Here is a 21,807-nt window from a genome sequence, read left to right as displayed (position 1 = left end):
TTATTAGCTGCCTTTTTATCAGTTATGCAGTGTTGAAGGACTTTCAAGAACGAAGAGCTCTCAAGGTAATTCTAACCCGCTTCGGCGCTTCCCATTTCTCTTATCACTTCTCTCAGTTTTCTTTTCATTGTTTTTTTTATGTTCTTTTTCTTTTTTCTTTTTTCTTAGGAACTTTAAAACAGTTTCTTTTTCGTGCAATCAAACAGAGGAATAACCCAACACTAAATTTTGCTCTCTCCTTTTTATTCTAGTTTTAACCTTTGAATTTTTTTCTCTAACATATATCATAGAAGGTGCTAAAATAACCGTGTTATTTTTAGAAATTATGTTTTTTTACAAAATCGTGTTTTTTTTTTGGGGGTGGGGGGGACGAATTTATTGATTTAATTCAGAAGCAGCTGAGCTTTGAGATGTTCCAGCAAAAATTATGTATTTATAATAATATTTATTGCTATAGCAACCAAACAAGCTGGAATAGCTCAGTTGGTTAGAGCGTGTGGCTGTTAACCACAAGGTCGGAGGTTCAAGCCCTCCTTCTAGCGACTCACCATTTTTTTTTTTTTTTTAGCATCTATAAAAGAAATTTTATACAATTGAACCATTTATTCAAGCCCTCCTTCTAGCGATTCAGCTCTTTTTTTTTCTTTTCTTTTTTTGATCTGTAAAATGAATTTATATACAATTAAACCATTATATTTGTTTAGTATTACTTTTGAACCATCATATTTATTTAGTATTATCTATAAAAGGAATTTTTATACAATTGAACCATTATATTTAGTATTTAGAATTTTCACATAATGGTCATTTACTAATTATCTCCATAGTTGTGTCCTTTACAGATTATCTCAGGATTGCAGAATTTCAATAGAGACAATGTTGCATCAGTTGTTACTGCTGCCAAGAAGGTTGGTTTAATATATCTTGGTCACTCTTTAGTTCATATTAAAGATGACCTGCATCAATTACTGAACCAGTCAATCAATATGGTTTGCACATTGCTTTGTTGTTCATTTAGTTTTACTGTAAGCAATTTGAATGCATTTTCCGGGGTTTGCTTTAGAATTAGTCACAAAAGTTTTATATTCTGCAATTATTGTGCTTTGGGTTACTCCTTTTTCATCTCAATAGTTTAGCTCTTCACAATATTGTAAAGGCCACAGTTTTATTCAAATTATCATGAATGGATTAACAAAATGAAATTGATCTGTAAACCATATTACTGGCCCTGACAGTACAAGCTAGTAATTGCCTTTGCTTATTATGTTTCTTACAAGTTACAAGCAACATTTGGTGAATAGTTCTTCTCAAAGTCTGACCTTTTACATGAACCATAGCAGTGTTTTGTGCCACTATGCTTTTACTTTAGTTTCTTCAAAAGTTCATAGCATCTAAATTTTTTTACCCGATTTCAATTTGCCTCCACGGACCTCCCTAACTTATAATTCATCTTATCATGTTATCAAACATGCATGGGAGAGCAACTCATGTGGATATAGCTTGTGACCCAGATTTAGTGAAACTCACCATTAATTTAACTTCTCTTCCGGTCAAATTATACTCTTTAAAAGAAAATCTTTATTATTTGCTTTGATTGTACATTAAGGGGAAAGATTCTAAATATTCTGTGTCACCACATATTTGCATGTACTTTATGTGGCACAGAAGCATCACATAATGTCATTTGGCCTTAAATTCTTGGTGCTTTGATAATTAACTTCCCTAAATACATTATTTGCAGCTCTTTTGAACAAAGCAGCCTTAATTTTCTTGAGAAGATGCTAATGTATGTAGCCAAAAAGGATGTTGAAAATTTTTTATAGCAGCTCATCTTTTGTGAATGAAAGATGTCTCCCTCTTGCAGGTTTGTGTTTCTTCAGTGGATCCACCAGCATTTCGAGCTGCTGTTGAAGCAGGAGCACTAATGGTTTGACCACAAACTTTTTACTAAATCCTGAATTTCAGTCCATAAGCTTGAAACTAACACAGTGCCTCCTTACTAGAGTGCTGCAAGATCTGATAGAGTAAAACAAAGAAGTTAAATTGTATTAAATAAATTGATCGTATGTGCAGGTCGAGATTGGAAACAATGATTCGTTCTATGAGATGGGTTTTTTCTTCAGAGCAGGTATAAGATCTAATAATTCTTATAAAGTATAACACAATGGAATGATAGTTTGTCTTCATTGTGTATACTGCCCAATTTGCCAATGCAAATAGATATTATAGGTTGAGGAACCTTAGAATAGAACCCAAATAGAAAGACACTCATGGGAATCTTCTTATGGTTAAGTTTGGATTTGAGGATTCAAAATCAAGGGATATGTAGAACAATTGATAGTAAAAATTGGTTAATATAAATTTAAAAACATATGATGATTTGAGCCATGGCGATCTAGCTCAAACAGAAACACTTGTGATATTATTGATCTGAAATGACTTCTTACAGCTAATTATTTCAGATCTACATATAATAAAGCTCAAATCCATCCATAAATTTCATCAATATAAAAAATGCTATTTGATACCCTACTAAAGTCATTTAAAATACAATTTGAAATCCATATCATTCTCCTTAAATATTTCTATCAAAAGGAACTATAAAGTGTGTTGCCTAATTGCTCTATATGGGATTTATGAGACTTTAACCAGGTAACTTCAGGATTTCAAGAACTAACTTAATCAGAGTCTTCATTAATCCTCTCATAGTCTGCCAGCAAAAAATAAAAAATCATTCCTATCACTTTTCTGTCATTTCTTTTGATTAAGAAGAATTCCTACAGTTCTTTTGGATTCCTACTGTTAAACAAGGTTGTCACAGTTTCTCCTTTCCTTCTTTGTTGAGTTCTGTTTCTCAGTATTGAATCTAGCAAAGGAGACTAAGAGCATTCTTCCTTCTGTGACTTTATCAGTAACTGTATCTCACACACAGCCTACCCGATCAGGTAACAAGCAGTATTTCTACCAAAAAAGTGTTCCATGTCTCCACCATGTTTTTATTTAATTTTAGTATCTGAAAAACAAACAGGTCAAGCTGGCAGAGATGCTGGAACAGGAAGGTGTTGACATCATTCAAACAGAAGGAGGGAAATGTTCTAATCCTTCCAAATCAGGCGTTCTTGGTTTGATTGGGGAGGTAACAAAAAAGGATTTTAAGTAATCTCTTTTATTATACAGTAATTTGAATTTCCCACCCAAAAAAAACAAAAAAAATATACAAAAAGAGATTATGCATACAGAATATGGTAAGTATATGCAGAAAGATTCGGCCTACTTTATTAGTGCTGTGCTGAACGCAGGTTCAGAGAATGAACACTTGAAATTAGCAAAACTGACAAATGACTCACTAAACAGTGTAATACTTCTTCCCAACATTTTTGGGTGACTGTTGGGCTCAAAAACTTAAGCTGTTAGGAAATAGTAAATTTAATCTTTTAACCATTATTCGTTCACCTATTCTGATACCATAATAAACAGCCATTAGTCCCAAAGGTTTTAGCTAATAGGAAATAGTGAATTAAAAATTGTTTAGCCGGCCCAAATGTCCTGTATCATCAACAGACATCTTGTAACAACTCAAGAATGCTTTATGGGGAAGTACTTGTTCCTCATACTTCTTTGATGATGCTAGTACATGCCTTGCCTCAAAATATCTCGTGACACTAATAGTTAGTGGTCAAATTAAAATTTAATTGGTTATCTAACCATAGATGCTGTTATCTAAATCTAAAGAGTTTTTTTTTTAGTCGTGTACAGAAATTGATCTGCATAAGTGAATGGATAAGTGCTTCAGTGTGAATAAGTTGTCTGTAATGGCAGCCGGGGTGCAAAATACAATAGGCATGATTATTAGGTCTTCTTTGAAGTTCACATTGAAAAGATTGACTCAGGGTTAACTAAATAACAATTCTGTTATTAACTAATGAATTTGCTTGGCATATTGGTAACTATAGGCCACACCAACACTAGCTGCCGCATATTCCATTTCACGGGCTGTCAAGATTCCTGTCATGTGTTCATCTGGACTCAGCGCAGTTAAAGTGCCAATGGCCATCACAGCAGGGGCTGCGGGTGTGGTATGTAACACATGCATCGTTGTTTTATCTCTAAGAAATTGCAATACATCCGTCTCAAAAACTTATGATTGGTAAATACAACTCAAGAACTTGTATAGGACTGAAACTGTGATCTCACATGTCGAAATTTTAAGACTTCTGTTATGTTCCTTTTTTCTGAGATCAACTAATATTAGTATCATCTAATGAACACAGGGTGTAGGTTCAGCCGTGAACAAGCTTAATGATTTGGTTGCAATGATCACAGAGGTCAGAAGTATTGCCAATTCATTAGAGACATCAGCTGGTAGACACAGCACATCTGAAGCAAGAGCTTTGAGACTGTAATTGGAGCATGTAGACATGTTGGAATCCCTTTCATAAGAATAACAACTACAATATATGTGTGGGCAGCCCCGGCATGTTTGATGTGATGCATTTGGGGTGAAAGGAATCGCCGCATTTTCAAGGATAGAGTCCACTGTGCCAAATCTCAAGTTTTTATTTTTGAAGACTCCATGAATGGGGATTGAAGCCCTTCACTCTCTCCACGTATCCTTTGATGGAATTTCTAGACTATACATTTGTGCCGCTACTATTACTGTCTTATACCTGGTTTCATGTATTTCCTTTTCTATTCTTGCTTTGCTTTGCTGTTTTTGTATACATCCTGTATACACTTTTTTATTTTTAATAAATTTCAATTACCTATCAAAAAAAAAATAAAGAAAACAACAGGTGGGGACAAGAGACCCTAACCACCACTGCCTTTCCAAATGACACCACCTTTACTGACAGTGCCACCACCCTCACCACAAACAATAACCATCAAGAAAACCCTCAATATTTGTCACCCATTCCAAAATTAAAGGGCAATCTTAACGAATAAAAAGTTATAAAATTGTTGTTCACTTGGTTTATTTTTTTTCTTAAACCATGTATGCATGTATTCATAATAATTTTTTAAAAAAAATAGAAAAGTATCCAAGTAAGAATTGTCCCCATTTGTAATAAACATCTCAGACAAATATTAACCAATCAACTCTACACTAGAATATACACCCAAAAAAAAAAATCAAATTCTAACCAATATAACTGCTCAGAAGATCATTTTAAATTCAATCCTAGGTCAGATGAGGGTTGTACTGACTCAAGTTTGAACATCCAAGGGAAATTTAAGGCATGACTGATTACAAAACTCACGCTGTGACAATGATTCTAGCCAGGCATATAGTATTAATATATATATATATATATATAATGCTTAAATATAAATATAGCACAAACCTCATATGTCATTGTTTTCCACTCCTCTCCGCATGCCTTGCCAATCTGAAAGATGAAAAGTATATTTCATGTACAAGAAAAGAAGAGACAACAAAGAGGAGAGAGAGGGTGCTAAATCAATAAGTTAATGCGAAATTGAAAAAGATTTTCTGCACTTACATCACGCATTGACTTGACATCTGGATTCTGCTCTTGGGATTCCTTACGAAAATCCTCCCTTGAAAAAAATAGAAAAGTAGAACTCAGTTTAAGATATTAAAAATGTTAAAAACAGGTTCTCATATTCATATATGAAACAGCTGGACATCAAGCTTACTAATATAATGCTTTTAGGCAAGTCTGATCATTTTCTAGCATCAACACACCATAATGAAGAAAATACATAAATACATTATATAGCACCGATATACGAAAAGTGAAGCCTAACAATTAACAAATTAACTCCACATTATTACAAGGAAGTAAGATAAAGCTTAAAGGTACCCAGCTGACATACAAAGCACATACATCCTAACATGCCGGGGCGGAACTAGAATTTCAAGAATGAGGGGGCAAAAGTAATAAATATATATATATAAATCTAACCAATTTTAAAAGGTCATATAAGAAATATGAAGAGTTTTTTTTTTTTTTTTTTTTTTTTTTGGGGAGGGGGAAAGGGGGGGTGGGGGCATGTATGTAGTTTTGCCCCTGCTAACATGCTGCTGGCAATAAAGTAAAAGCAATGATATAGCAACTAGAAATAAGAAGTGCAACTAAGAGGAACATACAGTAAAACAACACAAACCTAAAGACACACTGTAGACTTATCTCGATGGATTTTGGTATCCTTGTGCAAGAAAATTTTAAATTCAATCCCGAAGCAAAGGAGAAATTGATTGTGAAAGTTTATGCAAAAGATAAAAGCCATGAAAGTCAATACTTACATTAATGGTAGATTCTAGAAATGAATTGCAACTGAATATTCAGCCATTTTTAAGGCTCCAGTGCAGCTATTATGCAGAAGTTGACAAGGTAAAACCATCAATTATACTTTAGTGGGACCAAGTTATTTCGAAACAATAAAACTGCACGTTGAGCAAACAGATAAATAAAGTAGATTATCCACACACAAAAAAAAAAAAAAAATAAAAACATAAAAAAAAAATTAAAAATAAAAATAAAAGTATCCCAACACATTTATTCTCACCTATCAAATATCAATCAACAAGGTCCAACAAAAAAAAAAAAAAAAATTTACAAAAAAAACCTAAACAGAATGGTTTTGACTTACTTAATGGCATCACTTAATTGAAACCTAACAGAATACTAAATTAACAAAAATTAAAAGTCAAAAAACTAAAATAACAAAATTAAAACCTAGAGACTTTGAAGACCCGTTTGGTAGTAGTGTTTAAGTATTGTTTAAGTGAAACCTAACAGAATACTAAATTAACAAAAATTAAAAGTCAAAAGACTAAAATAACAAAATTAAAACCTAGAGACTTTGAAGACCCGTTTGGTAGTAGTGTTTAAGTATTGTTTAGTAGTGTTTAAGTATTGTTATTTAATTTTCAGTGATGTGAAAATACGTATTTGAGTATTATAAAAACACACGTTAAAAGTATTATTATTGTTTAAAGGGAAATGTTAATGAGTGCCCTTAGAGCACTTGTTAAGAATTCAGTTAAAGAAATTTTTTTATAGGAAAAGAAAAAAAAAATAAAGTTTTGACAATTTTTTTCATTTTCTATAAAAGTGATGTCAAAACCTTCTTAAAATGGATTATTAACGAGCGTTCTTAGTTTTGGATTTTTGCTTTTTTTTTTTCTTTTTATCTTTTTTTTTATTACATCTGTGCAACAGGTTTTACTAGCGTATTGGAAAACTGAACCGACCAAAATATCTTATCAAATATCGACTAGTTTATCTCTTCCCTCCAACTCCATCCACACCTAGACTCTACTCGCTCACTCTAGCCATAGAAACAGACACTGCAACAGATGCATTCCTCAATCTGCATTCCCACACTTTCAAAACTCAACCTGAACCACAACCCTTTTCTGGGTGAGTACTGTCTCTCATCAAGACCACCTTTACCACTCACTCCCAGAAGAAGAGCCTCTCTAAGTGCCCGTGCTCTTCTCTCACCTACCAAACATGCAGTGTTGAAGGACTTTCAAGAACGAAGAGCTCTCAAGGTAATTCTAACCCACTTCCCATTTCTCTTATCACTTTTCTCAGTTTTCTTTTCGTTTTTTTTCTATGTTCTTTTTTTCTTCTTTTTCTTGGGAAATTTAAAACAGTTTTTTTTTTTTTTTTTGGCGCAATCAAACAGAGGAATAAACCCAACAATAAATTTTGCTCTCTCCTCTTTTATTCTAGTTTTACTTTTTCCACTGAATTTTTTTTTCTCTAACATGGGGTATAGAAGGTGCTAAAATAACCATGTAATTTTTGGAATTTATGTTTTTTTACAATTTTTTTTTTTTTTTTTGGATGAATTTATTGATTTAATTCAGAAGCGGCTGAACTTTGAGATGTTCCAGCAATATCTATATTTTTATAATAATATTTATTGAAATTGTTAACCAACAAGCTGGAATAGCTCAGTTGGTTAGAGCGTGTGGCTGTTAACCACAAGGTCGGAGGTTCAAGCCCTCCTTCTAGCGTTCGCAGTGAGTTCTCTTTTGAACCATTAAATCTATTTATTTTGTTATGTTTTCATTAAAGGAATTTTGAACCATTAAATCTATTTTTATACAATTGAACCATTATTTAGTATTTAGTATCTATAAGGAATTTTTATACAATTGAACCTTAAACCATTAAATCTTTTTTTTTTAATGTTTTCATTAAAGAAATTTTGAACCATTAATTTATTTTTTATTATATTTTCATCTATTTTTATACAATTTTGAAATATAATTGAACCTTGAACCATTAAATCTATTTTTTATATTATATTTTCATCTATTTTTATACAATTGAACCTTGAACCATCAAATCTATTTATTTTGTTATGTTTTTCATTAAAGGAATTTTGAACCATTAAATCTTATTTTTTTTTCATCTATTTTTATACAATTGAACCATTATATTTAGTATTTAGTATCTGTAGGTGCTTAAGAATTATTGCCTTTGGCTTTGGTATTTTTGGCTTGATTGTCTAACCTTGCCTTTGGCTTGAGATATTTCCAATGTGGGACAAGAGAATTCAAGCCAAAGGTAAGGTTAGGCAATCAAGCCAAAAATACCAGAGCCAAAGGCAAGAATTCTTAAGCACCTACAGTATCTATGAGGAATTTTTATTCAATTGAATCATTATATTTAGTAGTTCTTTTTTTAATCTTTTCATCTATAAAAGGAATTGTTTATATTTAGTATTTAGTATCTATATATATATATATATATATATAATTAATCTATAAAATGAATTATTGTCTAATTTTGCATCATGTGTTTTAACTAATTTTTTTTTTTAATTTTTGTTCTAGGTGAGTTATGGTCCATTTGGATTGAGGGGAATAGAATAGAGTAGAGTATAATAGTTTTAGCACAAAATTAACTTATTTTTAGCCAACTCTACTTTACTCCCCTCCACTCTCCCTCCTTCCAAACAGGCCATTAATGTTGTGCAAAAAAGGAAGAGTCTAATATAAATAAACAATCAAAAACCCAATAAAAAAATTTAAAAATAAAAAATAAATAAACTCATGTGTATATCCAAAAAAAACTAAAATAAAAAATAAAAAGAAAGAGAGCAAAACTCATCTATGACTTAAAAAATGCGTAACTCTTACACTAGGATAATTTGAACTCATATATGTATGTAATTGAATTGTAAATGTTTTTAGTTATACCATGCATATGCACGAGTTATACACTAGTTTACATAATGGTGTCATTTACTAATTAGCTCCAAAGTTGTGTCCTTTACAGATTATCTCAGGATTGCAAAATTTCAATAGAGACAATGTTGCTTTTGTTGTTACTGCTGCCGAGAAGGTTGGTTTAATATTAATAATATCTTGGCTACCCTTAGTTACATATTTAAGACGACCTGCATCAATTACTGTATCATTCAATGAATATGTTATAATGGTTTGCACATTGCATTGTTGTTCCTGTAGTTTTACTGTAAGCAATTTGCATGCATTTTCCAGGGTTTGCTTTAGAATTAGTCACAAAAGTTTTGACTTCTGCAATAATTGTGCTTTCGGCTACTCCTTTTTCATTTCAATAGTTTAGCTCTTCACAATATAGTAAAAACCACATTTTTATTCAAATTATTATGAATGGATTAATAAAATGAAATTGATCTGTAAACCACATTACTTGCCTTTGCTTAATATGTTTCTTACAAGTTACAAGCAACATTTGGTGAATAGTTCTTCTCAAAGTCTGACCTTTTACATGAACCATAGCAGTGTTTTGTGCCAATGTGCTTTTAATTTAGTTTCTTCATAAGTTCATAGCATCTAAGTTTTAATTTGCTTCTTTAACAGATATCAATTTGCCTCCACGGATCACCCTAACTTATAATTCATCTTATCATGTTATCAAACATACAGGGAGGAGCAACTCATGTGGATATAGCTTGTGACCCAGATTTAGTGAAGCTTGCCATTAATTTAACTTCTCTTCCGGTAAATTTGTACTCTTTAAAGGGAAATCTTGATTATTTGCTTTGATTGTACATTAAGGGGAAAGATTCTAAATATTTTTCTGTCACCACATATTTGCATGTACTTTATGTGGCACAGAAGCATCATATAATGTCATTTGGCTTTAAATATTGGTGTTTTGATAATCAACTTCCATAAATACATTATTTGCAGCTTTTTAACAAAGCAGCCTTAATTTTCTTGAGAAGGTGCTAATGTATGTAGCCAGAAAGATGTTGAAAATTTTTATAGCAGCTCATCTTTTGTGAATGAAAGATGTCTCCCTCTTGCAGGTTTGTGTTTCTTCAGTGGATCCAGCAGCATTTCAAGCTGCTGTTGAAGCAGGAGCACTAATGGTTTGACCACAAACTTTTTACTTTAATCCTGAATTTCAGTCCATAAGCTTGAAACTCTGACTCGGTGCCTCCTTACTAGAGCACTGCAAGATCTAAAAGAGTAAAACAAAGTAGTTAAATTGTATTAATAAAACTGATGGTATGTGCAGGTTGAGATTGGAAACTATGATTCATTCTATGAGATGGGTTTGGTTTTCTCTCCAGAGCAGGTATAAGATTTAATAATTCTCCATAATAAAATATAACACAATGGAATGATAGTTTGTCTTCACTGTGTAAACTGCCCAATTTGCTAATGCAACAGATATTATAAGTTGAGGAACCTTAGAATAGAACCCAAATAGACAGGCACTTTTTGGGAATGTCCTTATGGTTACGTTTGGATTTGAGGATTCAAAATCAAGTGATATGTAGAACAACTGATAGTATAAATTGGTTAATATAAATTTAAAAACATGTGATGATTTGAGTTTTGGCGATCTAGCTCAAACAGAAACACTTGTGATATTATTGATTTGAAATGACTTCTTACAGCTAATTATTTCAAATCGACATATTAATAAAGCTCAAATCCATCCATAAATTCCAGGATTTTAAGAACTAACTTAATCAGTCTTCACTATACAGTCTATACCCCTCATAGTCTGCCAGCAAAAAATAAAATAAAAAATAAAAATCATTCCTATCAAATTTCTGTCATTTATTAAGAAGAATTCCTACAATTCTTTTGGATTCCTAATGTTAAAGAAGGTTGCCATGGTTTCTCCTTTCTTTTTTTGTCGAGTACTGTTTCTCAGATATTGAATCTAGCAAAGGAGACTAAGAGCATTCTTCCATCTGTGACTTTATCAGTAACTGTACCTCACACACTAGGCCTACCCGATCAGGTAACAAGCAGCAGTTCTACCAAAAAAGTGTTCCATGTCTACACCGTGCTTTTCATTTAATCTTAGTATCTGAAAAACAAACAGGTCAAGCTGGCAGAGATGCTGGAACAGGAAGGTGTTGACATCATTCAAACAGAAGGAGGGAAATGTTCAAATCCTTCAAAATCAGGTGTTCTTGGTTTGATTGAGAAGGTAACACAAAAGAATTTTAAATAAATTCTTTTATTATACAGTAATTTAAATTTCCCACAAAAACAAAAAAAGATTATGTATACAAAATATGGTAAGTATTTGCAGAAAGATTTGGCCTACTTTATTAGTGCTGTGCTGAATGCAGGTTCAGAGAATGAACGCTTGAAATTAGCAAAACTGAAAAATGACTCACTAAACAGTATAATACTTCTTCCGAACATTTTAGGGTGACTGTTGGGCTCAAAAGCTTAAGTTGTCAGGAAATAGTAAATTCAATCTTTTAACCATTATTCATTCACCTATTCTAATACCATAATAAACAGCCGTTAGTCCCAAAGGTTTAAGCTAATAGGAAATAGTGAATTAAAAATTGTTTAGTTGGCCCAAATGTCCTGCATCATCAACTGACATCTTGTAACAAGTCAAGAACGCTTTATGGGGAAGTACTTGTTCCTCATTCTTCTTTGCCGATGCTTGTACATGCCTTGCCTCAAAATATCCCGTGACACTAATAGTTAGTGGTCAAATTAAAACTTAATTGGTTATCTAACCACAGATGCTGTTATCTAAATCCAAAGAGATTTTTTTTTAATCGTGTACAGAAATTGATCTGCATGAGTGAATGGATAAGTGCTTCAGTGTGAATAAGTTGTCTGTAATGGCAGCCGGGGTGCAAAATGCAATAGGCATAACTATTAGGTCTTCTTTGAAGTTCACATTGAAAAGATTGACTCGGGTTTAACTAAATAACAATACTGTTATTAACTAATGAACTTGCTTGGCATATTGGTAACTATAGGCCACACCAACACTAGCTGCCGCATATTCCATTTCACGGGCTGTCAAGATTCCTGTCATGTGCTCATCTGGACTCAGCGCAGTTACAGCGCCAATGGCCATCACAGCAGGGGCTGCGGGTGTGGTATGTAACACTTGCATTGTTGTTTTATCTCTAAGAAATTGTTATACACCCGTCTTGAAAACGTATGATTGGTAAATACAATTCAAGAACTTGTACAGGACTGAGACTGTGATCTCACACATGCTGAAATTTTAAGACTTCTATTTTGTTCCTTTTTTTTTTCTGAGATCACTAATATTAGTATCATCTATCATGTATGAACACAGGGTGTAGGTTCAGCCGTGAACAAGCTTAATGATGTGGTTGCAATGATCGCAGAGGTCAGAAGTATTGCCAATTCATTAGAAGCATCAGCTGGTAGACACAACACATCTGAAGCAAGAGCTTTGAGACTGTAATTGGAGCATGTAGACATATTGGAATCCCTTTCATAAGAATAAAAACTACATACAAGTGATACAACATGTGGCCATATTCTTTTTGTTTTCCTTTTCCCATCTTCTCTTACATATGAAGTGATTTCTGACCTGTTCCAGTTATATAGTACACAAATCCTGCATGTACTAGAGAGAGATGTAACATAGCCTTGAGTGTCAATGATATTGAGCCCAACGTACTCCCAAGAACACGTTCAAAATGAAAGAAACTAATTTATAATATACAGGCAATGATTGATTGTCTCACACTCTCAATATCTTCACTCTATACAACATTGAACAACCATTTACAAATTATGGACATTAAGAGCTCGTTTGGTAATGTTGTTCTAGTAACGTTATTTATATTTTTTGGAAATACGTGTGGGTGAAAAAGTGTGTGAAAATACGTGTAATGTTGTTTAAACATTGAAAACTGTTGTTTTAAAATACACTACCAAACAACCCCTAATTATTCACATTTTTCAGACTGATGTCCGATGTGCATGGAATGTAAACAATAAATTGCCTAAAGTGAGTCCTGCCAGACAACGATGAGAATCAAATGCACAAGGACTAGCAAGATTCATTTTGATCCTTCAATTTACCATAAACTAAAGTGCAGGCATTATTATCTTTCTTTTCTTTTCTTTTTTCTTCTTTTTCTTTTTTTAGTAAAAGCAGGCAATGTTATCAAAACATTAGTAATCTCTAAAACCGGCCATGCAACGGTTTACTTGCATAATGGTAAGATTCAATATCTTTGCAAGATTGAAAGCGTGCAATATCTTTGGCTTGTTCAAAATTAAGAATAGTTGTAAAAATATTTAGAAGTTAACAAAAAAATTGATCAATCAATTTTATCTAGCATATTCACAATAAAATATATGAACATATAATGACATATTTAATATAATTATTTTTTATTTTTTATTTTATAATTTCATTATTACAATAAAGAAAAATTATTCAAACTTTAAACATCTTCATTAGAAACACTAAAAAGTGCTAGTAAACTACAAAACTCTTGGCAAAATAGTATTTGATTCTTAAGCTATCTTTATGCAATATAAACATTGACGGTGAATCAATGCAAGCAAACACGTTTGGGAAAAACAAAAATGTCTAGCTTAATGCAAGCAAAGTAGCAAACACATTACACATACACGTTAATTCAGAAAGAAGAGTGGATTAAATCATATATGAGCATTTTAAGAAAGGAAAAAATAAAATAAAAGGAATAAAAAGGAATTTGTGCATACGTTAAGAAAATCAAAGTAAAGAAAAGAAAATTATTATGAAAAGAGGTCAAAAGTTGAAACGAAAATACTTTAAATCATTTTTTTCAAATTTTTTTGGCTTCTTTTTTGGTTAATAATTTTTTTGACTTCTCTCTATAATTACTATATATAAATCAAAATCACAGATGAATCATGAAGTGTATTATATCTTAATTTCTTTTCCTTAACATAGAATTATATTTTGTAAAAAAAAAAAAAAATAGAAAAAGAAAAATCACAACTTCCTTATACTAAAATACCTATACAATTTTACAAAACTTGTCCAAGTTAAAAGGATCACAAAGACTTATTAGTTATTACACCCGTTTAGTAATTTTAATTGATAAAATTTTAAATATAAGAAATGACAAAAAGGAACATAATAAAAGTACTTTGTATTTCAACTTTCGGGTCCTTATTAAAGGCACTAATTAATTGAGAGCTACGGGTCCAAGAAGTAACTATGGAACACTTGACTTCAGTTTTCTTTATGATAGAAGTTTAATCCCAAGCTCCCAACAAAGGATTGAACTTGTGACATTTCACTTCAACAATATATACATAGTCAAATACACATTTTGTTATCAACCAATGCAATTGCAAGCAGTAGCTTACTCCAAAAGGCCTACACAAAAATAATACAGGCATTGATAGTTTTAATGAAGATGACAAATCACAAGCGAACCACAAATTAATATACATGCAAACTCCTGTCCAACTACCTCCTACACCTATAAAAACATCATTTTTCCAATAACAATCATACGGCCTTACTCATCAAACTCTGAATCTGAATCCTCAGTTTCTTGATCCTCACCACTTTCCTGCAAAAAAAACATAATGTTTTCATACTGTATTTCTAGTGGGTGACCACTGTTATTTAAGACAAAATAAGTTACAAAAAATAAAGAACTTGTGGAGCAATTTTACCTTTCGCTTGATATAATCTATCATGGCTCTATCAAACTCTGCTCGTTTTTTTGTAGCTATATCATAATATTGAACCTTTTCCTATTGCAGACAACATACCAACAAAGAAGCATTACAATGCTAGCAACTCTACCCATATCCTTCAAAAACAAAACAAACAAACAAACAAACAAAAAAATTCTACCCATCAAACCTCAAATTTTCTGCTTGACACTTTGGAAAAGTGTATTAGTAAAATCAATCGTGTATGTATAACCTTTTTGATGCTTCATAAGAGTAGATGAGTGAACAAATAACACAACTGAGAAAGTTGAAAATGATAAAATAGTGACTAAGAAAGAAACACTCTGTTTGTTATGAATTCTAACACTGTTTGTTTTGAAGTAAAATATTTTCAAATGTAAAAAAAAATTTTTTTTTTTTTTTTTGGATAACCAAATGTAAAATATTTAACTGTAAATATTTGGTACAAAAAACAAATGGTATAGCACTCATAATCCTGAAATAGACCTTGGTACAAAAAACCTGCATGGCACTCTCCTCGAAACAAATGCAAATAGAAGATTTCCTAACAAATTATGTGCAATATATTTCCAATTGCAGTAGTGGCTCAACAAGCCAGAGGGAGAGTCCTTGAAGCTCTGCTTATTTTAAAACAAGAGGTCCTTGCACTCAAGTCAGACCCCAACAATCTCAATAAGAATTTTCTTTTTGATAAGTAACGAAATTTTATTGATCAAAAAGGAAATCTCAACAAGATTTTAAAAATTAGTAAAAGATCAAGCAATGACAGCCCCAAAACCAAGGGCCAGTTGGCGAAAAGGAAGAGTACCAGAAAATTAATTCATTTTGAGAACACCAAAAAATAAATAAAATCACAAAAATTGTACACCACCTGTTCTTCATTGGGTTTTTATTTTTTATGCAACATTTTTTGCATTAATGGAAAAGATTTACAACAATTCAGGAATACAGTCTTATGTACACATGTTATATACCCAACTACTCCAGTAATTAAAATCAACAATACAAAGAATCCAAGAAATTAAGTACAGTAGAGGGCTTACTGACATCTACTAAGTACTAACGTACGTGAAAAAAACGAACTAACAAACTCTAAATAATAATCACCAAGAAAAATTATATGCATCAGATCAACTGGATAGTGAGGTAGTAAGTGATCCACAGTTTCTCTGCTACATTTATGCATACAACACCAATCCACCATCACTTTCTTCCATTTAATAAGACTATCCACTTTTAAAGCTTTCCACAGACCACAGTCCAAAGAAACAAATTGGACTTTTGTTTTCAACACAAAATGTGTGCACTTACTAGTAAAATAGAATTTGAATGCAGGGTTAAGTAAAAAGTTTCAAAAACTCATATCAAGTTGAAAACCCACAAAAAAAAAGTACAAAAAGAAATACTCAAAAATAGGGTTCTAATTGGGGGTAAATACTCAGTTTTTTGTTCACCTAGTGTACATCCACTGTAGACACATAGAGAAGGGTGGGCTTCCAGTGAAAACCACCCTGTAACAGGTGGGGACAATAGTCTCTTTCTTTGTGTAAGAGGCAGCCCTATGTAAAATTCTGACAACAGATAATCTGCAAAGGAGGGGTATTGTTATAGCGAATTGGTGTTGTTTGTGTAAATCAGATGGTGAAAGTGTTAGTCACTTATTGCTGCATTGCCCAATCGCCTCTGATCTGTGGGCTTTTCTCTTCTGCCTAAATGAGATTTCTTGGCTTTCCCCAAACTCTGTTGATTTAATGCTGGAGTCTTGGGACAGTTTTGTGGGGGGGGGGGGGGGGGGGGGCGTGGGGCATGTTTGATGTTATGCATTTGGGGTGAAAGGAATTGCCACATTTTGAAGGATAAAGAGTCTACTGTGCCAAATCTCAATTTTTTATTTTTTGAAGACTACATGAATGGGGATTGAAGTCCTTCATGAAAGGGGATTGAAGTCCTTCACTCTCTCCATGTATTCTTTGATGGGATTTCTAGACACTATACATTTGTGCCGCTGCCGCTACTATTACTGTACTATAGCTGGTTTCATCACTTTAATGTGTTCCTTTTCTATTCTTGCTTTGCTTTGCTGATTTTCTTTGATTTGTATACATCCTGTATACACTTTTTATTTTTAATTATCTATCAAAAAACAAAACAGGTGGGGACAAGAGACCCTAACCACCACTGCCTTTCCAAATGGCACCACCTTTACTGACAGTGCCACCATCCTAACCACAAACAATAATCATCAAGAAAACCCTCTAAATTTGTTACCCATTCCATAATTAAAGGGCAATCTTAACGCATACAAAGTTATAAGATTGTTGTTCAGTTGGTTTATTTTTTGCTTTCACCCTGTATCCAAGTAAGAATTGTCCCCATTTGTAATAAACATCTCAAACAAATATTAAACAATCAACTCTACACTAGAATATACACCCAAAAAAAAATCAAATTCTAACCAATATAACTGCTCAGAAGATCATTTTAAATTCAATTCTAGGTCAGATGAGGGTTGTACTGACTCAAGTTTGAACATCCAAGGGAAAGTTAAGGCATGACTGATTACAAAAATGCACACGGTGACAATGATTCCAGCCAAGCATACAGTATTTTTCCCCTATACATATGATATCCAGGGACAACTGAACGACTCTCATCCCCCCCCCCCCCCCCCAATCCCCAAAAAAAAAAAACAACTGATGTCAAAATTTATATCTTATTCCAACTTAAACTTAGTCCCAGTGCTATAAAACTTAAAAATAAAATATATATATATATAAATAAAATAATGCTTAATTTTTTTTTTTTTGATAAGTAAAATAATGCTTAAATATAAATATAGCATAAACCTCATATGTCATTGTTTTCCACTTCTCTCCGCATGCCTTGCCAATCTGAAAGATGAAAAGAATATTTCATGTACAAGAAAAGAAGAGAGACAACAAACAGGAGAGAGAGGGTGCTAAATCAATAAGTTAATGTAAAATTGAAAAAGATGTTCCGCACTTACATCACGCATTGACTTGACATCTGGATTCTGCTCTTGGAATTCCTTACGAAAATCCTCCCTTGAAAATAAAAAAAGTAAAATTCAGTTTAGGATATTAAAAATGTTAAAAACAGGTTCTCATAATCATATATGAAACAGCTGGACATCAAGCTTACTAATATAATGCTTTTAGGTAAGTCTAATCATTTTCTAGCATTAACACACCATACTGAAGAAAATACATTATAAAGCACCAATATACAAAAAGTGAAGCCTAACAATTAACATTACTCCACATTATGACAAGTAAGATAAAGCTTAAAGTTACCCAGCTGACATACAAAGCACATAAATCCTAACAGGCAGCGGCGGAACTAGAATTTCAAGAATGAGGGGGCAAAAGTAATAAAAATATATATATAAATCTTAGTAATTTTAAAAGGTCATATAATAGTTTTGCCCCTGCTAACATGCTGCTGGCATCTATTAAGTAAAAGCAATGATATAGCAAGTAGAAACAAGAACTGCAACAAAGAGGAAAATACAGTAAAACAACACAAACCTAAAAACACTGTAGACTTATCTCGATGGATTTTGGTATCCTTCTGCAAGAAAATTTTAATTTCAATCCCGAAGCGAAGGAGAAATTGATTATGAAAGTTTATGCAAAAGATAAAAGCCATGAAATTCAATATACATTAATGGTAGATTCTAGAAATTAATTGCAACTGAATAAGCCATTTTAAGGCTCCAGTGCAGCTATTATGCAGAAGTTAACGAGGTAAAATCATCAATTATTTATGCAAAAGTTGAGCTTGGTAAAATCATCTCTTCACCCATTGGGTGCATGGACACAGGAATGGGAAGTTCTGTGTTGGCTTGGGTTATGTTCACTTCTGCCAGGGACCAGTTTGTGCACGAATTTAAAGAATTAGGACTTTGAAGAGCATTGTCATTGAAGGGCACTCTTTCTGCACCCTACTTTGTTCAACTTGCTAATAAAAATATGAAAGGATTTTTAGGTGGAAGAAAGAATGTCATTGAAGTATCTTTTTCACACTCAAGCATTATACAGTTGCAACATAAGAAAAAATTTGGATTCTTTAGATTTTGGTTTTATCTTATGTCCAAAGTAATGCTTTTTGCACCTTCTCTGGGCTCAATTTGTAAAACCTACCCATCTTGTATGTAGCCACAGTTTATGGTGAACATCTACCTTTCAAAGCATACTTTTTGGGTCGAACACATGTTGGCATGAAAAATATGTGCGTGCATTGTGGAACATCATTATTTAACTCTCGGTTCTGTCTATACTATGAATAAATTAGAATGACAGAAAAGAATACATGTGTCCAACTCTAACTAATCTGCTGGAGATTCATAGCCGATTCCAAAAATTTTGGGACTAAGGCTTGGTTGTTGTTGTTCTATCTATAGATTTCCCCACCCCCTTTTTTCTTTAAGTCCTGAGGCAATGTGATTTGTAATTTTTTTTTTTCTTTAAAATATCTGATGGCGGCAAAATGAGAAACAAAATTCTTAACCTTTAATATAATTTCTAAGATGATTTTTGATCATAAAAAATTCATAAATCTGCAACCTTTCAATTTCATGCATTATACTTCCTCATAAGCATGTATTTCTAGGGGAGAAGGACAGAGAAAGATTCATTCAATTATAGGATTGGGATGTTGAAAACCAAATGAAAAGAATAATACCATCCCACTTTGTTAATGAATTGAGGTCACCTTTAATGAAGATAAAATCTCTCCACTTTTATCTATAGAATTTAAAGATGCATATTCAACTTTCAGAATCAAATCTTTAAGCAGCATTTTTTAAAGGCAATCAACCTCAGAAGTTATGTCTAAAATCTTGAAATGAGTGTATCACCTTCTTCTCCTTCCCTATTTTTAATTGGTAATTACACACGCACACACCAAGTGGGTCTTGAACCCATGAGCTCACTCCCACCCATTTATATGGGGAGACTAAGTCAAATTCAAGCTTGAGAGCTCATCGGTGTCACACCTTCATGTTTATCAGAGACAAGCACATTGCTGAACTATTCTAGGACCAAAATGTCCCTTACAGGCACAAGACATCCTAGTCTTGGAATAACCAAATAACAATAGAATTCACAGTTAAAAAACCATACACTCATATTGGATACTCCCATCTACAGTTTGAGACTTGATACCTAATAGAATTCACAGTTATCACCTAAAGCTGAGAACTGTTGGCCAAGCGCATAAGTGACCTGCTACCAAGTTGTGTATGTTGATATATGCATTAACAACAACAATAACAATAAAGCCTCAGCCCCACAATACCGGGTACAACTATGGATCCTCAAAAAACTGATTGGGGTAAACCACATGTAAGTAGAAGACACTCCAAGTTGTGTCTGTAAAGAACTCCATTCATAATAAAATTACTAAATTTTAGGCTTACAGACAAACTACCACAACACTCCTTTTTCCGGATTTGGGATTGACTGGGACCAAAATATAAGACACTAAGCATTGACATTGGCGGAGTTCGATACATGCATTTTTAAAGCACTAAATAATTTACAAATCATTTATTAAAAAGAGAAAAGGAACAGAAGAAGGAACATACAAGAAGTAGAAGAAAGCAGTAGGTGGTTTCTTTGGCTTCTTGGCATCAAATTTCTCAATTTTCTTCTTCTGCTTTGTTTTGGGCGTCTTTGCTACTGACTTGGGCCGCTTATCCTCCTCGCTAACTTGGGTCAGCCTTGCCGGCCTCTTCATCCCCTCACTTGATTTTACCCTCAACACCATTTTACTACAAATATTTCAAGGAATCCTCTCTTTAAAATAAATAAATAAAATCAATATCTTACAAAACTAAAATAAATAATGACTATAAAAAAAATTCCAATAGCAATGCAGCTGAGGGGAGTTGTCCATAGTGTCCACTCCCTTTCTTGCATATTTTTCCTTTGGTTTTCTCAGTAACAAACAAATTGATTAAAGAACCCCAAAGGGTAACAACTACACCAAACAAAGAAATCCTAGTAAAAGAGGCAAAACCATAGAAATAGAAGATGCCCAAAAGAAATTTAGCAACAAGTCTTCATTTTTACCCAACACAATAAGAAAAGAAGGAAAAACCACCACTCAACTATGTCAAATGCAACTACTTGGCACAGTTGGAAATGCATTTTCCACTTTTTTTTGGTTTTTTCTTCTTCTGGGTTTTCTCAAGAACCCAAAACGCAAACAGAAAAGAAAGTGAAAACAACAGCGGCTAAATAGTGAGTGAAAAGGCTTACTGGTTGGAAGATCTTTGAGAAGGCTTTGCGGTTGCAGAAGCAGGAGGCCGAGAAGAGGCTGATTTTTGTTTGGGCGAGTTCTTAGCTTTCTTCTTAGCCATTTTTTCTCAGCCGCAACACTACACTACTGGTTTGGTTATCACTCAGAGGTTGAAAAAATAAATAGAAAAACATGAAGTGGGGACCAATACGCCAGCGTTTAATTTAATTTTCATTATGACCCAAATAAAATTCAATTCAATAAGTTCATTAAAAAAAAAAAAAAAGATTCAATTCAATAAAGTTTTGGGTATGAATTTAATGGAACACCACAATATATTTGCACCATAAAGAAACTCTGTAGTTAAGAATTATTCTTAAACTCTTCTCCAAAAAAATAAAAAAATAAAAAGATTTATTCTTAAACTTATAGAGTAACATTGTTTGACAGTTGTGCAAAATTTAGGTACAGTATTTAGGTGTTGTTCCTTAGATTCCCCTTTTAAAATACTGTCATGTGGATTTTTTCTCCTGGAATGGAAGTGTATTTTTAAGTTAGGTAGCTACATGGCTGAATTTTAGAAACAACATTTAATGTACTGTACCTAA

General features: G+C 32.8%; 2 protein-coding genes, 1 long non-coding RNA gene and 2 other non-coding genes across 5 annotated transcripts; 3 read left to right on the top strand and 2 right to left on the bottom strand.

Annotated features, from left to right (window-relative positions):
- The first annotated feature begins 468 nt into the window (after window positions 1-468).
- TRNAN-GUU lies at window positions 469-542 on the top strand. The gene has a single exon. It is a non-coding gene; the product is annotated as a tRNA-Asn (tRNA).
- A 1,390-nt stretch (window positions 543-1,932) lies between these two features.
- Window positions 1,933-6,337, bottom strand: LOC115991762. Its single transcript, XR_004092307.1, has 4 exons — window positions 6,269-6,337; window positions 5,502-5,559; window positions 5,343-5,387; window positions 1,933-2,016 (listed from the first exon to the last, which is right to left on the bottom strand). It is a non-coding gene; the product is annotated as an uncharacterized LOC115991762 (long non-coding RNA).
- An 882-nt stretch (window positions 6,338-7,219) lies between these two features.
- LOC115991761 (uncharacterized protein ycf23-like) lies at window positions 7,220-12,899 on the top strand. Its single transcript, XM_031115666.1, has 9 exons — window positions 7,220-7,522; window positions 9,264-9,329; window positions 9,896-9,970; window positions 10,282-10,344; window positions 10,494-10,553; window positions 11,142-11,231; window positions 11,316-11,423; window positions 12,223-12,345; window positions 12,552-12,899. The coding sequence occupies exons 1-9, from the start codon at window positions 7,325-7,327 to the stop codon at window positions 12,681-12,683; spliced, it is 915 nt and encodes a 304-aa protein (XP_030971526.1). The 5' UTR covers window positions 7,220-7,324; the 3' UTR covers window positions 12,684-12,899.
- On the top strand, window positions 7,920-7,993 carry TRNAN-GUU. Its single transcript has one exon. It is a non-coding gene; the product is annotated as a tRNA-Asn (tRNA).
- Window positions 12,900-14,439: 1,540 nt separating the features above from the next.
- On the bottom strand, window positions 14,440-21,369 carry LOC115992166 (high mobility group B protein 14). The gene is made up of 6 exons (XM_031116249.1): window positions 21,220-21,369; window positions 20,544-20,729; window positions 17,943-18,000; window positions 17,782-17,826; window positions 14,912-14,992; window positions 14,440-14,805 (listed from the first exon to the last, which is right to left on the bottom strand). Exons 1-6 carry the CDS (start codon window positions 21,318-21,320, stop codon window positions 14,752-14,754), a joined length of 525 nt encoding a protein of 174 aa, XP_030972109.1. The 5' UTR covers window positions 21,321-21,369; the 3' UTR covers window positions 14,440-14,751.
- Window positions 21,370-21,807: the final 438 nt, after the last annotated feature.

Source organism: Quercus lobata, chromosome 5, assembly GCF_001633185.2.
Source record: "Quercus lobata isolate SW786 chromosome 5, ValleyOak3.0 Primary Assembly, whole genome shotgun sequence".
In the NCBI taxonomy this organism is placed as follows: Eukaryota; Viridiplantae; Streptophyta; class Magnoliopsida; order Fagales; family Fagaceae; genus Quercus; species Quercus lobata.
The sequence above is the reverse complement of the archived record's forward strand: the minus strand, read 5'-3'. Positions and strand labels throughout refer to the sequence as shown.

Coding starts and splice junctions, on each gene's coding strand:
- LOC115991761 (XM_031115666.1), top strand. CDS start 7,325: ATGCATTCCTCAATCTGCATTCCCACACTTTCAAAACTCAACCTGAAC. Junction 11,232..11,315: donor CACTAGGCCTACCCGATCAG/GTAACAAGCAGC, acceptor AAAAACAAACAG/GTCAAGCTGGCAGAGATGCT. Junction 12,346..12,551: donor CAGCAGGGGCTGCGGGTGTG/GTATGTAACACT, acceptor GTATGAACACAG/GGTGTAGGTTCAGCCGTGAA.
- LOC115992166 (XM_031116249.1), bottom strand. CDS start 21,320: ATGGCTAAGAAGAAAGCTAAGAACTCGCCCAAACAAAAATCAGCCTCT. Junction 20,730..21,219: donor TCTCAAAGATCTTCCAACCA/GTAAGCCTTTTC, acceptor AAATATTTGTAG/TAAAATGGTGTTGAGGGTAA. Junction 17,827..17,942: donor ATGTCAAGTCAATGCGTGAT/GTAAGTGCGGAA, acceptor TTCATCTTTCAG/ATTGGCAAGGCATGCGGAGA.